The sequence below is a fragment of the Chamaea fasciata genome, unplaced genomic scaffold, assembly GCF_029207755.1.
Source record: "Chamaea fasciata isolate MVZ Bird 193981 ecotype frontalis unplaced genomic scaffold, bChaFas1.0.hap1 SCAF_2, whole genome shotgun sequence".
Taxonomy (NCBI): Eukaryota; Metazoa; Chordata; class Aves; order Passeriformes; family Sylviidae; genus Chamaea; species Chamaea fasciata.
In genome coordinates this window covers 16,278,394-16,294,269 of record NW_027094087.1, presented here as the reverse complement: position 1 = coordinate 16,294,269, position 15,876 = coordinate 16,278,394, and the positions used below count along the sequence as shown (strand labels likewise).

At 39.1% G+C, this 15,876-nt stretch overlaps 1 protein-coding gene across 2 annotated transcripts in view; it reads left to right on the top strand.

Moving 5' to 3' along the window:
* Nucleotides 1-3,468: 3,468 nt before the first annotated feature.
* The window catches only part of LTN1 (listerin E3 ubiquitin protein ligase 1), a 30,912-nt gene continuing 18,504 nt past the window's right edge, over nt 3,469-15,876 (top strand). Inside the window, exons 1-12 of one of the 2 annotated variants that reach the window (XM_066209215.1) lie at nt 3,469-3,545; nt 5,175-5,378; nt 5,690-5,788; nt 6,774-7,004; nt 7,944-7,996; nt 8,434-8,614; nt 9,311-9,442; nt 10,506-10,696; nt 11,894-12,035; nt 12,651-13,436; nt 13,921-13,962; nt 15,129-15,321. In XM_066209215.1, the coding sequence (XP_066065312.1) occupies nt 3,504-3,545; nt 5,175-5,378; nt 5,690-5,788; nt 6,774-7,004; nt 7,944-7,996; nt 8,434-8,614; nt 9,311-9,442; nt 10,506-10,696; nt 11,894-12,035; nt 12,651-13,436; nt 13,921-13,962; nt 15,129-15,321 (2,296 nt within the window). In that variant the 5' untranslated portion in view covers nt 3,469-3,503. Of the gene's footprint in view, nt 3,546-5,174; nt 5,379-5,689; nt 5,789-6,773; nt 7,005-7,943; nt 7,997-8,433; nt 8,615-9,268; nt 9,443-10,505; nt 10,697-11,893; nt 12,036-12,650; nt 13,437-13,920; nt 13,963-15,128; nt 15,322-15,876 lie in introns of both variants that reach the window. The other variant, XM_066209209.1, reaches the window with a different exon arrangement.

Below are 15,876 nucleotides of genomic sequence, written 5' to 3'. Positions count from 1 at the left end.
AAAATGTTATTATTTTTTGGGGGGGGACCTACTTTTAACTTTACCAAGCGCTCATTCGATGTCTTGGTCCCCAAAATGAAAAGCCCCTGACACCCCTAATCTTCTTGAAAAACCTTTTCATCTTTTATTCTTTTTCTGCAATCTTTCTTTAGGTGCCTTTTCTTTTTGCAGTAAAAACATTCAGGGGGCTCCCTTTTTGATTTGGAAACTTTATCTGAAGGATTTGTGTTTTTTTTCTGCGTTGTTCTTACCTTATCTCGATAACGTTCTTGTTTTTGCACCTCTTTTACAGCTGCTACCAATACCTTAGCCTGTACCTTTTGGCTTTCTTTCTCTCTCCTCATGTATATCTTTTGGGCTTCCTTTAATAATTCCTGCAAAGTTTTTTCCTGCCAATTATCCATTTTTTTAAATTTTCTTCTTATGTCTTCCCAAGATTTTGCAACGAATTGTGTTTTAACAACACTTCCCCGATAGGGGAATTGGGATCCGTTCCGGAATAAACTTTTCTCGGTCTGAGAACTCCATTCCGGACTTTGGGTAGGCCATTTCAGGTTTCCAGGAGTACCCTGGGGGTTGCTGCGATCCCAGTCTCATTCTAGTCTTGGATCTTTGCTTGTCGGATCATGTCCCTTTCCTCGGGGTTAAACAGTGATCTTAAAATGGACATAAGGTTCTTAAAAGTATAAATGCTACTTCCCAGAAAATCATCTAATTTTTCAGCTACTCCAAACAGATAATCCAACAGCCTGCCCATTTCCTTCTTGAAAGCTCTTATATCTCCGGTATTAATTGGAACATTTACGAATCTAATAATTCCAGGGGCTGTGGGCCCTTCCCTTAAAGGGAAGAGATGGTGCTTTTCTTCCTCATTCTCGCTTCCCTCTTCGCTCGTTTGCTTCACCTTTCGTGGGGTTCTGCTTGCTGGGGAGAATCCACCGGGGCTGGTTTCTGGGCTCCCGTGGGTTGTGTGGCTGGTGGGGGAGGTAAAAGCCGCTGAGGAGTAATCAGAGATTGTGCCAAGGGAGGTGATACCTCCGATGGTTGCGAGGTAAACAAAAGGGGGGGGGGGGGGGGTGCGAGGAGGCTTGAGGGAACTGTAGTCCCAGAGCTTGCCTGTGTTGGGCCTCTAGGGTTTGAGGAGGCAGCGCCGGGGGTTTTGGTGTGACCTCCAGAGTCGTGAGAAGAGGTGTCCGATTAGAAGATGTGTCAGGAGGTAGGGGCAAAAGTGGGGGAGGCAATGGAATTTTAGAGTCTTGTGGTGTAAGGTCTGCAAGGTTTTTGGTCTGATTCTGCGACCGGGACCCTTGGTGAGGGACCTTGCGCCGGCACGGGCTAAGTCAAAGGTCCCAGAGGTGCTGAGGGGGTCGCCTGAGCCGGTACAGGCGGCAGCGTGGGTATCAGGTATGGAGGTGGGAGATAGTCAAGGGGGGGTCCCATGTGTCACTTGGAGTTGAGACTCCCTTTTTAGACCTTATAGCAAACAATCCTGTCCTAGATTTTGCCCATAATTTTGCATATTCTTTTTTTTTCATGGTCTTGCGGTTCTTTATTAGCCACATAGTTACATAAAGCTTTGCAGGTTCATTTTTCATACGTGCCAAACGTGGGCCAAATTACATGATTCTTTACTTCTTTCCTTCCCCAAACCTCCATGCAATAATAAATTATTCTTTCCTTAGACTTACTTTTTCTCTTAGAACAATCTTCCCAATGTTCTAACATCTACCCCAGTGGGCTTTTCTCGTGGGATCTCGAGAGACTTACTCTCCTGCTCTAAAACATGTTTCTCTTTTGGTTCTTTCTGAAACTTACACTTTTTCTGTCTTGTTTTCCAAGGGCAGCTTACCTTTTTAGAGGTTTTTTTTAGCTTTTCGCTAAAAGCCGATTTCCTCTCTAAGGTGTTTCTACACACACCGGGTTCCGCTTTTTGAGCTGGTTTACTTACCCTTTCAGCGAGCTGAACTGAGGGCTTCTTCCACCAGCGACGGTCCTCCGCCTTGTGTCCTGGGCTCTTACCAAGCCCGTAGCCAAAAGGTTTACCAATTTCCCGAACTCAAAGGAACGTAACCTTCCCTTTTAGCTTTTCCGTGATCGGTCCCCTGGATTCTCCTTGAATCCAGGTTTTATGAGCAAAATGAGTTTTCCCGATTCGCTTCCCTGTTTGCTTACCAAGTCCCTCGCGGCAGATTGGAAATGCAGCGCGCAGGTCCACACTTGGTTCGTGACAAAGCCACGTCTCACTCACTCACCCAATCACACTCACTCAACCCGCAATACTTAGAGCTATTTTCTTGCATGGAGTCTTCGTGCACTGAGAATTTTACGAGTGAAAGTTTTAGCCGCGGCTCCGAAGGACCTTTCCTGGTCCTTCCCGAGTTCTCTGATATTTTTGGATCCAGAACCTCCTTTTATCGTGGCGTTCAGCCTAAATTTGTTCGTGATACAATAGGTACCACAGGGTTTCCCGTTTTGCGGGGGCCGCCGAAAAAAATCGGCAGAGGCGCCTTCCCACGCAAAGGGGTTCCGTAGTACCGATATTGTATCCGAGTCACGGCACCAATTTGTTATAAATGATCAGAGCTAATTTTCAAAATTAAAGATTTATTTAACAAATTTGAAAAGCAATTTCGAGAAACGCCACGATAAATCAGGACAACATCGATCGAATGTTGGGTGGACAATCCGGGAGCAGCAAAGGGTGCTTCTCTGGAGTACTCTCACAAATTCGGGGTCTCAGGGTAGGTGTTTTATACTATTTTTCTACCCTGAGGCGAAAACAAGGCGGTAACAAAGAACCCGAAGAACATGACATCATGTACATAACATAATCATTGAAATGTCTGGTGTCTGCAAGGGATATCTGAAAGAGTTTCTTGAGAAATTGAAAAGACGTTTGAATGAAAAGTGTCTGAATTTTTTGTCAGAAGGTTTCTGCCGCCCTCCGCCCAGATTGGTATCGGATCTCCTGATGAACTGTGAAGATGTGGTCAGCCCATGATTAATGGGCCGTTTCCCGGTTATCTCTCTGGCAGATGTCGAGGTAACACCTTTGGACTGTGAAAAGACTGTGGTATGCAAAGAGATGCTCTGGAACTGTTTCCTGGAATTCAGGGGTTTTTACATTCTACTGCAAAGTTTTAATACACACAATTTTAATTCACGAATTTAATACTATACATTTATTACAGTCTCCTTGGTAACTTATGGGGAAAATTTTTTTAGAGAAAGAAGGAACAAACCCAACCCCCAACATTATCTTTCCCAAATCCAGAATCCTTGTAAGTGTACAAGAACGCCGCGGCTCCGTAAAGGCCCCACTGGACGGTCGAATTTTAAGATCGGTGGATTATTTATGTATTTTTCCTCTAAAGGATGTTGAGTTTAAGGCCACTGTAGGCAGGGTCCTTCCTGCGCCGCGCGGAGCCGCCCCGGAAGTGTCGTGGTGCCCGTTGTGGCTGCGGGCGGGCCCCGGTCCCAGTGCCGCCGACGCCGCCGCCGCCATGGGGGGCAAGAACAAGCAGCGAACCAAGGGCAACCTGCGGGTGAGCGCGGCCCGCGGGGCCGGAGGGTGGCGGGACCGGACCCAGGCCTCGGGGGCTCGCGGTTCCGGCACTCCGGGTGCCCTGGGCGGGGGCCGCGGGCCGCCGGAAGCCGGCTCCCACCGCGGGGCAGCGCGATCTTCGGGCCCGGCTGTGGTAGCTGGCGCCGGGCCCGGGGCCGCCTCGCGGCCTGGGTCATGCTTTAGCGGAGTGTGACTGCTGGTGCTGTGGTATTTGTACGGAGAGGGGCAGCAACATCACCGCGGGTGTAGATTCATCAACGTGCCGGTGGTACGTTCGGTGTATTTTTCTGTGCAGTCTTAGAATACGCTCTTGCCAAAAGACCAGAGATGATGTGAGGTCTGTCCTCTCACTCAGGATTGTGGAAGAAATCTGGTGTTCAGGTTTCCTAATTCCTTCTTGGATTTAGGGAAGACTAGGGAACGAAAAGCACTATGTCCTTAACAGCTCACATTCAGAAAAGGTGATTTAAACCCTACAAGCTCACGAAACTGCTGTCGTCATTAGGAAATAAAAGATATTTGCATTATGAGGTGTCCCACAGGACATTAAAGCATCAGTCAGTTTTGGGGCAGTCTTTTGAAAAGAGTGTGAGCCAATAGTACAGTGAGCAGATTTGGTAAACTAGAAGAGATGCTGAGCTCTAAAACACATACTGTGTGATGGTATTTATTATACTTGTTACATATGCATGCTTTTGCTCCATTCCTCTAAATCATTTCTGGCAACTTGGTTACTGGGAGAATCCTTTATCTATGTGTTTTTTATTTGTTCTGAGAAAAGTGGAGCATTCCCTGGGAGCTGTATTGGCCCATTATAGGAAAACCAGAAATAGTGAAGAAGGATAAATAGTTTCTTAATAAATAGTTTATAGTTTCTTATTAAATTGTTTGCTTGCAGAAGGAATTTTCTGTTAGGCTTTTCTGTATAGCAAAAAAAATAAAATCAATATAAAGCAATAAAAGCAATGAAATTTTCCATAAGTTTTCATGCACTGTGAGAAAAGAGAATTCTGATTCACAGAATGATCGCATACGCTCGCAGAATGGTTTGGGTTGAAAGGGACTTTAAAGCTCATCAAGTCCCACCCTCTGCCATGGACAGGGACACCTTCCACTAGACCAGGTTCTTCCAAGCCCCATCCAACCTGGTCTTGTACACTTCCAGGGATGGGGCAGCCCCTGCTTTTCTGGGCAACCTGTGCCAGGGCCTCACCACCCTTACAGGCAAGAATTTCATATCTAATCTAAACCTATTTTGTTTCAGTTTGAAGTAATTTTTCCTTGCCCTATCACTACAGCTCCTGATGAAGACATCTCTCCAGCTTCCTTGTAGGCTCCCTGCCAATACTGAAGGATGTTATGAGGGCTCCCTGGAGCCTTTTTTTTCCCAGGCTGAACAGCCCCAACTTTCTCCGCCTGATCCTAAGGAGAAGAATAATTTTCTAGGTCAAACTTCTATGTTAAAAGCACAGGTGGACTGTTCCTTGAGAGACTTTATTTTGATTAGATAGTTAATTATACAATATCAATAGGATCACATTTTCAAATGCATGATGTGTGCAAAATAAAATTAAATAGATAATTGACTCCTGTCCCTGTTTTTTGTCAGCCTTCTAGCAGTGGCCGAGCTGCAGAGCTTCTTGCCAAAGAACGTGGAACAGTGCCTGGATTTATTGGCTTTGGAACATCTCAGAGCGATCTAGGATATGTTCCTGCAGTTCAAGGAGCAGAGGAAATGGACAGCCTTGTGGATGCTGATTTCCGAATGGTGTTGCGAAAACTTTCTAAAAGGGATATCACAACTAAGTTAAAAGTAAGTGTATCCTTTGCCCCCCATAATTTTTTTTTTTTTTTTAAATCAGAGAATAATGCAGTTTTCTTAAAGGTGAAAGAGGAAGTAATTAACACTAATTTCACTTTGGTGGATTTGTTAGAACTGCAATCCAGAAGATACCTTGGATAACCTATAGCAAGGTCCATCATGCAGTTATCGCTATTAGGTGCTCATTTCCCAGAAATGAATTGATTTTTGGAAAAGGGAGTTGTAGTTTCAGATCAAATGAGTAAATTACAGAACATATCTACCTGACTTCTTAAGTCATGCTCTTGATATTTTGACTTTAGGCTATGCAAGAGTTTGGGACGATGTGCAAGGAAAGAGAAGCGGAAGTTGTTAAAGGTGTTCTTCCTTACTGGCCGAGAATTTATTGTAAAATTTCACTAGTAAGTATTGAAGTGTTTAAATTAAAAACTTATCTATATACTTCCTGTGACTACCTTTAAGGTGGTCTTTGTTGACATATTTGCCTTTGTTGGAATTACTGACTTGGTCTAGGAGAAACATCAAGTTGAAGGAAAATAATGTTCTCTTTTTTTATGGACATACTTCAGTGTTGGCAGTGGGTGGAATCTTGAACTGGTGATGTCTGGGCTGTACTTCCTTGATAGGTCTGTTAGACCTTTATGTTTAAAAGACAGTACTATATTTCTTAGGAAAAGCTTTTTTATGTGGATTCCAGAAAGACTGGAGAGTTTGTTCATTTAACATAATTATAAATCTTCTTAATCTAGGACTAAAATATGACCAGACTTACCACTAAAAGAAAGCCCCAAACCTAAATATGAAAAGACCATGTGTAGCGAGATTAGCAATAAGTTTCTCAATATATTTACTGTATTTCCAAACTGTCTAGAATGGCTACTGTTGAAAACATGATATGGGACAAAATGAGTCACTATTCTTACCCATTAGAGTAATTCCTACTCTTCCTTTCTGGAGTCAAGAGTGTAGAAAATCATCATGTTGTAAATTTATATGCAAATAAAGGATAACAATGCACAGCATCATGGTAGTTCTAGTTCGGAAGATGTCTTCAAGCCTTCCTGTTTCTCCTGCCTCTTCTGTCTGTAAAATGTTTGTCTAAATTGGAAACAAAAACTGTTTTTAGGGATATCAGGGAAAGGTTACAATTCTGAGTGTACAGCACTTTGGGAGTATGATGCTATTAAATTAGGACTCTCCCCATACCTTGGGATACCAAAACTTTTTTGTCGTTGGTGTTTATTTTCAAATATGTATTTCAAATCCAGTTAATTGGAAACATGGCTTTTTAATCACCACTTTTGCTTTGAAGTACCTGAAATCAAAGGTACATTTCTTAAACCAATAAACCTTTCTCTTTTTTTCCTTCTTTTCTTTGTTTAACAGGATCACGATCGCCGTGTTCGAGAAGCAACTCAGCAATCTTTCGAGCAACTAATTCTTAAAGTAAAAAAACACTTAGCTCCTTACTTAAAAAGTATCATGGGTTACTGGCTGATTGCTCAGTGTGACACTTACTCCCCTGCTGCTTCTGCTGCAAAAGTAGCTTTTGAAAAAGCTTTTCCTTCAAGCAAACAACCTGAAGCCTTAGTATTCTGTAAGGATGAAATTCTTAATGTGAGTTTATACTTTTGTATAAAACTTTAAGGCTTTGTGTATATCAGCTTCTTTTATAAGTTTACAAGTCATCCTTCCCCCATCTACTCTTCACAATTAAATTTCTTTCTCACCTGAAACTTTGCCCCTGTGAAGAGAACCATAGAATGGTTTGGGTTGAAAGGGACTTTAGAAAGGTCTTCATGTTCCACCTCCTGCCATGGGAAGGAACACATTCCACTAGACCAGGTTGCTCCAAGCCCTGTCCAACCTGGCCTTGAACACTTCCAGGTATAGGGCAACCTGTACCTTCTCTGGGCAACTTGTGCCAGGGCCTCGCCACCCTCACAGGGAAGAATTTTTTTCTATAAGGGAATATAAAAAAGAATAATAAAGAATGCAGAGAAAAAAATACATCTGTTTTTTTGGATTTGAGATGAGAATGGCTGGAACCAAAGGAATGAACAGTGAATTTCCTTGTGTGCATGTGTTGCTGACAGATGGAATAATGATGCTGGAGTAGTTTAGCTACACTGAAAAAGGAATGAAGAACGCTGAGCAGTGTTTCAGCATCTACAAGTTTAATTCTGACCAAGGTTTATGCTCTTCTGCCAGTCAGATATGATACTCAATTGAATTAAATTGACTAAACTAGAAAAAGGTAAAAGATTGTGTTGCCAGCCCGTTGTGTGCAAACATAACTGTTTTGATTTGCCCTCAGTTTGGCTTCTTTTTAGCAGGAGCACATTGGTATAGGGCTGCAATTTAGCAAGTATTAGGGAGATTTAAATGAAATTCTTTTCTAGGATGTTTTTTAGCATGTCTGAAAATATTAGAAAGACAACTCAGAGGCTGTGAAATTTTTTTGTAGTGCTGTCTCTGAATAATGTGTGAACTATATTGTTCACATACAAGTATTAGATTTCTTTCTGTTTATATGTGTTGTTTTTTCCCCCATAGGTACTTCAAGATCACCTTCTGAAGGAAACAGCTGATACACTCAGTGACCCTCAGTATGTTTGCCTGATGGAATGTTTATTTAAGCCTTTGAATCTTGGTCTTTATTGGATTCTCTGTCCCTGGAAGTAGTGAATTTAGTTCTGTTTCAGGAGACATAATAATTATTTGAGTCCAGATCCCAGCAAGTTTATTGGGACTTAAGTATAAATGGTTTCAAAAGTGTTACCAGTTATCTAGTTCTTGTTTCAGCTCTTTTAAGAATAGCATTTGTGAGTAGCTGTAAGATGAGATGACTAGAAACTCTTTTTCTTCCTAAGACTTTATAGTGTAATTTAGAACCCATGGAAAGTTTATGTACTTATATTGCTGGCACCTGAAATCAAAAAAAAAGAAAAAAAAAAAGAAAAAAAAAAGCAGTTTAGTTTAGACAGACTTGGGATGCCTGCTGGTTTATTTGCAATCCACTTTTTTGTTTGTTTTGCTTTCTGAGAACTGTACCAGAAGAAGAAAGGGAAGCCAAATTTTTCCGGATTCTGACCTGTTCCTTGTTAGCTTTAAAAAAGTTGCTCAGCATGTTGCCAAAGAAAGAGATGCATTCGTTGGAGGAAAAGTTAGTGTCACTTCTGTCCCAAAACAAATTTTGGAAATATAGCAAAAACAACGTATCACAGGTGACTTTTTAATTTCTTCTTTATTTTGCTTGTTTTTTGTTAAAGGTAATACTCTTAACCTAAGGATGTATTAATTGCTTGTATTCTACAAGGATGAACTTGGTACTTTGCTTGGTTTTGAAACAGCCTTCAGGTTTCTAGGTAGATTCCAGAAAGGCTAAAGAGACTGTTCAGTTGACATAATTATAAATCTTTTTGATCTGGGACTAATATCTGACCAGATTAATGTTTAAAAACCACCCAAATTCAGTATAGACAATATTGTTTTAAAATTTACTACTTAGAGCATGTGTTCTTAGTGCTTTGGGATTTTCATTTTTTAAACCATTTTACTGGTCTTTAGTCTGCCAAGACCAGCAGTGCATAGGGGGATAAATTCCTGCAATAATGTTTTGTTTTAAAGCTGTAAGTTGCTTTGGGAAGAAATGCTTTTTGAGTAGTATTTAAAAATACAACTTTTGACAAGCATTTTATCACTAAAGAAATTACGCTAAAATACTTGATAAGACTGTTGAATAACTGCTTTGTTTTTAATAATATTTTAACCTTTGTTAATGTGATAAAATATGGGGATGGTGTGTTGTAAGGTTTTTTTTACTTTGAAAGGAATCTTGTAGTGACAAATTTTGTTTTTCCTTCTGTGGCCTCTGTCAGGTTCGCTCTGCTTTCTTTGAGCTGATTTCTGCTTTTTGCCAGCACTTGCCTGAGGTGGTGAAAGCTGATGCACCAAGAGTTTGTCCTGCTGTTCTTCTCAGCATTGATGACAGTGATGCAGTCGTGTGTCCTGCTCTTTGGGAGGCAGTGCTTTATACTGTTACCACTATTGAGGTAATGTGGGAAGTGTAAGGGGCAGATATTTTCATCAAGTTTAACTTTTCACCAAGTGTTGTTCTTTGTGTAGAATTAGGAAGACAGGCTTGACTGGGTTTTCTTTATGATTAATAACAGGAACTCCTTGAGGCTACATCCTCCTTCTTTCAGTGTAACTTTCAAATATATCGTGTCCAGCATATCTGAAAATTATTTTATTAATTTAATTTAATTTAATTAACTTGAAATTCTTTCATTAAATGTAGTTACTAGTAAGACAAATAATGCTTAAAACCTTCTTCTTTGTTAAAGACAGTTACAAAAATGGCCTGCAGTGCATTTCTGGTTAGTTTGTTTCCCCTTCAAATGTAAAGGTTCTATAGCTTTTTTTTTTTTTTTCCCCTTTAATTTTAAGTGAAATGCCAGCTTTGAATTTATTAGCAGGAGGAGATGTTGCCATAGACTGGGATGGTTTGAGGGTTTAATGTTGCAGGTCCCTTTTGCAAGTGCTGGAATGAATTGTAACAAGTTTTCGTTAAGAAAACCCCAGTCTTTGTTCAGCTTGTTATAAATATAGGTACCTTGAACTATAATAAATATGATAATAAATAAAATAGATCAGATGATAAAAAAATTTAGGGAGGGGAAGTGCAAAAGCATTTTCTAACCATCAGAAAATTTTTGAAGAGAGTTTTGAAGTTAGTGTTACGTCTAAAGTCAGTCATTGGTTGGCCTTGATAATGAGAACTTAAAATTAAATACAGGACTAATTATAAGAGATTTCTATGAAGCATCATAAAAGCATTATTAAAGAGAAACCTTTAATTGCAGTTGGCTAACAAGGAAGATTGATTGATTTTAAACAATGCAGAAATGGTTTTATCATGTTCACTTCACAGGCCAAAATAGGGAGAAACTGATTTTAAAGAATACTGGCAAGTGAGTAACTTGACAGAACTTAAATTTCACAATAACTTGTTTCAGCTATAATACTGGGAGGTAGGTTAAGTGGCTACCTTGGGAGTTCTTCTGAGACAGTATATTGTTGTTTAATTTATAGTAGGTAAATTTCTTTCTGTAGGACTGTTGGAGTCATGTAAACGCCAGAAAAGGAGTTCTGCCAAAGCTCTGGACAGTGCTTCGAGAAGGTGGGCGAGGATTAGCTAATGTTATCTACCCAAACCTCCTGCCTTTCATTAGCAAGGTCCCTCCTGACATCATGGAACCAAAGCTGGAATACTTCAGAGTTTTTTTCAGCTCTATAATTCAAGGGTATGGACCACAAATTTATTTCTTTGGAATTAGACTCTTTTACGTTTGGAAATAAGGAAACCGGTCTTGGAGCATTTAAAGATGAATGAGATCATATTTTTAAAGTTCTTTTCAGTATCCAAAACTGGAGTCAGTCCTTTTTGGCTGTTCTTGTTATCTTAAACCTTCAGCTTTCCATTTGATTTTACTACGTCTTTCTTACATGAAGCATTCTTATCTTTCCTTGTCAAAGCTTTGTGTATATTCCATGACAAATTTGAATATGGAACATAAATTGTAATTAAGGGTGACTCTTAAGAACCAGGCTCTTCTTACCAGTGTGTAATTCTTACAGAGGGGATTAGCCTTGTGATAGTGACATTTCCTTTATGCAAGAACTGTAATTCTCGTGATAGTCATTTTTAAAGGATGTAACAGTTTTTACTTTGTACCTTTAAAATACATCAAAACCACTTTTCTATCAAATGTAATTTAAATGTGTGCCTGTGCATTGTGTACCCAAAAACATATAGAAATTACTTTATGAAATACTGAAATTTCATTTATTTTAAAAAAAAATGGTTCTCGGCCGATGTTGGTGTGGCAGTTAGCAGAGCTCTTGGAGAAGAGAGTTGTGTAGTGGCTTGTTTGAAAAGCATATAGAATTTTATTACATGTAGTATAATAATTGTAATATTTCTCAGATCATTTATGTGATCTAATATTCATTAAAAGCAAAGAAATTGCAGGTTTTCAGACTCAAAACAGATGAGACGGTCTTTAGGTGGCTTTCTTTTTTTTTCTCTTTTTTTCCTTTCTCTTTTTTTCTTCTTTTGGTTTTTTTTTTTTTCTATAATGACAGAAAGTGATGCTTTTTGAACCTCTGTGGTGTGTGTAGAAAATTACAAAAGAGTTTTGACAGCCATCTGAAACATGAGACTGTGTGCTAGGCTGTGTATGGTTTCTCTGCTTACATATATCTTTTTTTTTCTAAATGCTAAGACCAGATGAAGAAGTTATTTTGATATCTGTTCTATTAATTGCCTGGGTTTATCAACTTTTTAAATTGACTTTATTTTGGTCTGACTCCTGTAAATGATTCTATGATCCTGTATTCTTATACTGGTGTCTGAATCAGAACAGCATAACTGAGGGTACAGTGATGACATTCATACTGGGTTTCTTCGAAGCACAGCTGACTCTGTGTCCTCTTAACAGGTTGTCAAGTGAGAGGACAATAGCCAGCCCTTCAGAAAGTTCAGCAATTACAACTGCATTTATGGAGTGTCTGTGCTTTGCTGTACTGCAGAAAAGAGAAGAAGACCAAAACGAAATTCATCAAATGCTTATATGTGACCAGGTATTCACCAGAAATACTGAATGTTGTGTGTATGTTTGATAATTCAAAATTAAAGAAAAATGTGAATTTTAGGTGAGGGTTTACTTATCTGTTGAGAGTTTCCCTAGATTTTATGAAAAAGAACACACAGAATTGTCAAGACTGCAAAAGACCCTCAAGATCATCCAGTCCCACCATCAGCCCAGCACCGCCAAAATCGCCCCCAGACCATGTCCCTCATGGTGCCTCATCCAGGTGTCTCTTGGGCACTTCCAGAGGTGGTGACTCCACCACCTCCCTGAGCAATTTATTCCAATGAATAACCCAAGAGATCCACCCCCACCTCCTTTCAGGGAGTTGTAGAGAGCAATGTAACAAAAGTAAAGGTACTGAATTTTGGGGGTTTTTCTTCCTGTGAAATCATTCTTTTTACTGTGCAATTAAAGTTATATTTAAGGGGAAAAAAGGTGCCTCCCATCCTGTATATTTTTATAAAGTGTTCAAACACAAATCTGATATTTGCAAAGTTGCTTCCAGAAAGTTTTCCAGAATTATATAATTTCCTGGGATTATAAACAATGAAATGATTTTATAAATTCGATCACTGTTTTTTAATACATTTTTTTGTCTTTATAGCTAATTCCTTTTACCAATGCTGTACTTAAGGAGCCCAAGTTACAAAGTGGACCATTATTTTATCAAACGGCAGAAATGCTGAGTTCTTGGGAAGCTAAAGCAGAACTCTCCAGTGATGATGGCACAGATGAAGTTTTCCAGAAACTGTTGTCAGACTTTTGGGACCATCTTTTAAAAATGTGTATACTTCATGTTGATAGGTTGGATGCTGATGAGAAATTACTGTTTGCCATATCTGGTATGCTAGAAATTCTTCAGAATCCAAAGAGTGCTACGAAACCGAACAATAGAAAATCTCTAAAAATCAGATTTACAGATGAGGATGATTCTGAAAGGAACACAGAGAGTCAAAAGCTCACGGAAGTGAGAAATGGTGACTCTGAAATTCAGGCTGACTTACAGCAAACTTCACGTCTAAGGAAAGAACCTCTAGAGAACTTAGTCTGCAACCTGGCTGAGCTGAGCATTGTGTATGTCAATGAACAGAAGTCAGAACAGCATTTGAAATTTCTCTCTGCCCTGCTCAACTCCTTTTCCTCAAACAGAGTTTTCCAGGTACTTTTAGAGCAGGGAAATGATGTGAGTCGTGCTCAAACTGAATTGGAAAATGAAGTGAAAGCTCATAACCGAAGTCCATCTGTACAATTTCTGTATATGAATTTAATAACTTGGCTGAAAGAAGACTGGAGAAAAGACACCCATTTCCTGGTTGATATTTTATACAGCGTACTTCATTGTTGCAACAATAATGATGAAAGGAAAGTCATTCTTGATGATTTAGTTAAGGTATGACTTGTACATGATTTATTAATTTTTATCAAAGTCATTACTGTTATTATGGGCTGTGGTTCATTAATAGTCACTTTGGCACTGTTGCATGGAAGATAATTCTACATGAATTTGTGTTAAATCCAGCATAAGGAAGGTAGTTTTAGGAAAGTTGTACATAATAGTGTTGAGATGAAAGATTCTGTCCCTTTCTATATGGTATAAATCATTTTTTAAAAGTATCATCAGAATTTCTCTGCTCTTGCTTCTTTATACAGTGTACGTTAATAGTAGTCATTGGTAGTCTTTCATAAAAATACAGTCCCTTACTGAATTTTGTGGAAGAGAAAGGTTTGGAAGACAAAAATTATAAAATCAATAACTTTGTTTCTGAATTTTAGCAGCTTCTAATTATGCCTACAGGACAGTTAAAATGGCATTATTGCTTCCTATTCAGCAGAGATTTTTATTAAATATTGGGGAATTTTGTTTCTCTTTTCAGATGGACCTGAGATGGGTTCTTTTTCTCCAGATAATTCAAAAGGTACCTCTTAAGATTTTTTTTGTCCTTGTTATGCCCAGTTTTTAATAATTCTCAGATGTTAGCTTTGAGACTCACATGGCTTTGTAGTGATAATTTCCGTAGTTTGAAAATCTTAGTTTCAGAGTAGTGTTTGTTTCAAATGCATTTAAATCTGGGGACAGTCTTAGAAATGAAATTGTGATGCCAAAACAAAAGAATCTTTGTCCCTTTTGTTTTTGGTCAGTTTGGTTTTTGAGGCAGAGGGGTAGATTCTTGATTTTTTGATCTTCTCTTCCAATCTAAAAGGAATGGAGCTGGGGATTAGACCAGTAATTTAAATGATTATTTTTATCATCATCCTTACAAGGTGCTTATAAGGAAAAGGTAGTATTCCATTTTTTCACACTGAATATTGACAAACTGACATTTAAGTAGTCGCATGGGATGAAGTAGACAGTGTATGATGAATTTTTGGATAAGAACTCATAGCGCTTGACTTACAGTACAGTGCATAGACCACTGCATATTTTAGGAATATTCAGTTTTTATAATTTTGTAACTTACAGTGGCTCATCAGCAAAATAATGTTTCTAATTTTTGACCTTCTGTTTCTTCCTAAAGAATTCAGGTACTGTAAACAGTTTTTATGCTTTAAATAGATTTTATTTCAGCCAACTTGTCACCTAGAAATTATTTTTCTAATTCCATTGTGGTAATTTCTTGGGCCCTGTAGTTGGAGGAGAAACATAAAAGAAGCGTTTTCAGAAGGTGACTTGTTTCACTCTGCAGTAGAGATCTGACCCAGCCATAAGTTGCTGTCTCTGACACAAAGAAAGTTGGGGGTGTTGTTGCAGATGTAAAATCTGAAGGCTGTTTGTGGTAGATGATACAATTCTCACTCTGTGTGTGCAAGTTTGGCATATTAATCTTAGACTTAGTAATAAAAGTTAATAGTTAATAACAGGTTATCCAGAGAAGCTGTGGCTGCCTCATGACTGGAAGTGTTCAAGGCCAGGTTGGACAGGGCTTGGCGCAGCCTAGTCTAGTGGGAGGTGTCCCTGCTCATAGCAGGGGGTTGGTACTTAAATTGGAACTTGGGCAATGATCTTTACAGTCCCTTCTGAGCCAAACCATTCTACTATTCTATACCCTCAAAAGATTCTTGTAATGTTTATGTTGTGATCCAGGCATGCTCAAGCACAGCAAAACTTTCCTTAGTCTCCGACTGGCTCAAAGGAGACATGCTTGGAGAAAAACTGGTAATGCTGGCAGATGATCTGTGTCACCTGGGTTTAAAACCTAGAGCAACCTCATCAGGATCAACCTCTTCAGAAAGGTGGACTCTCCTGAGCTTGGTGTTGTCACAGCATGTTAAAAGTGGTGAGCATAAATAATCCTTGGAGTTCATGAAGTGTAAATGCTGAGCTTATGCTTTGCATATGGTTGAAAGGAACTTGCGATCTTCCAGAATACTTCATGTAGTAGAACATTTAGGCTTTCTCCTGGTAATTTTTTGTTGATTGGTTGGTTTTTGTTGGGCCATTTGTTTCTTAGTTTTGAGAGTTTTTTATACCTAAGCCAGTTACAACAGTTTACTACATCCAATTTAATTCTGTAAACACTAACTTGCCGTAGTAGCTGCCTTTTTTTGGTCCACATTGCTAAACAAGGGCAGTGTTTAAACAGCAGATTCAGATTTGCAAGTCTTGAAAACTTCAGGAAAATTTAAATAAGCTTGAAATATGAGCTGATGTACTGTAAAATAATATGAATTTTTAAACCATACCATGTGAAATTTACCTTCAAAACTAGAATACCAAGTCAATTGTTATGGACCTATGTGTGTTTTAGTAATGCCTTGTTACAGGACATTTGAACTATTTTGAGCCATTTCCATTTATTTTCATGTCTTTTAAAAACTCTGTGTGTGCTCTT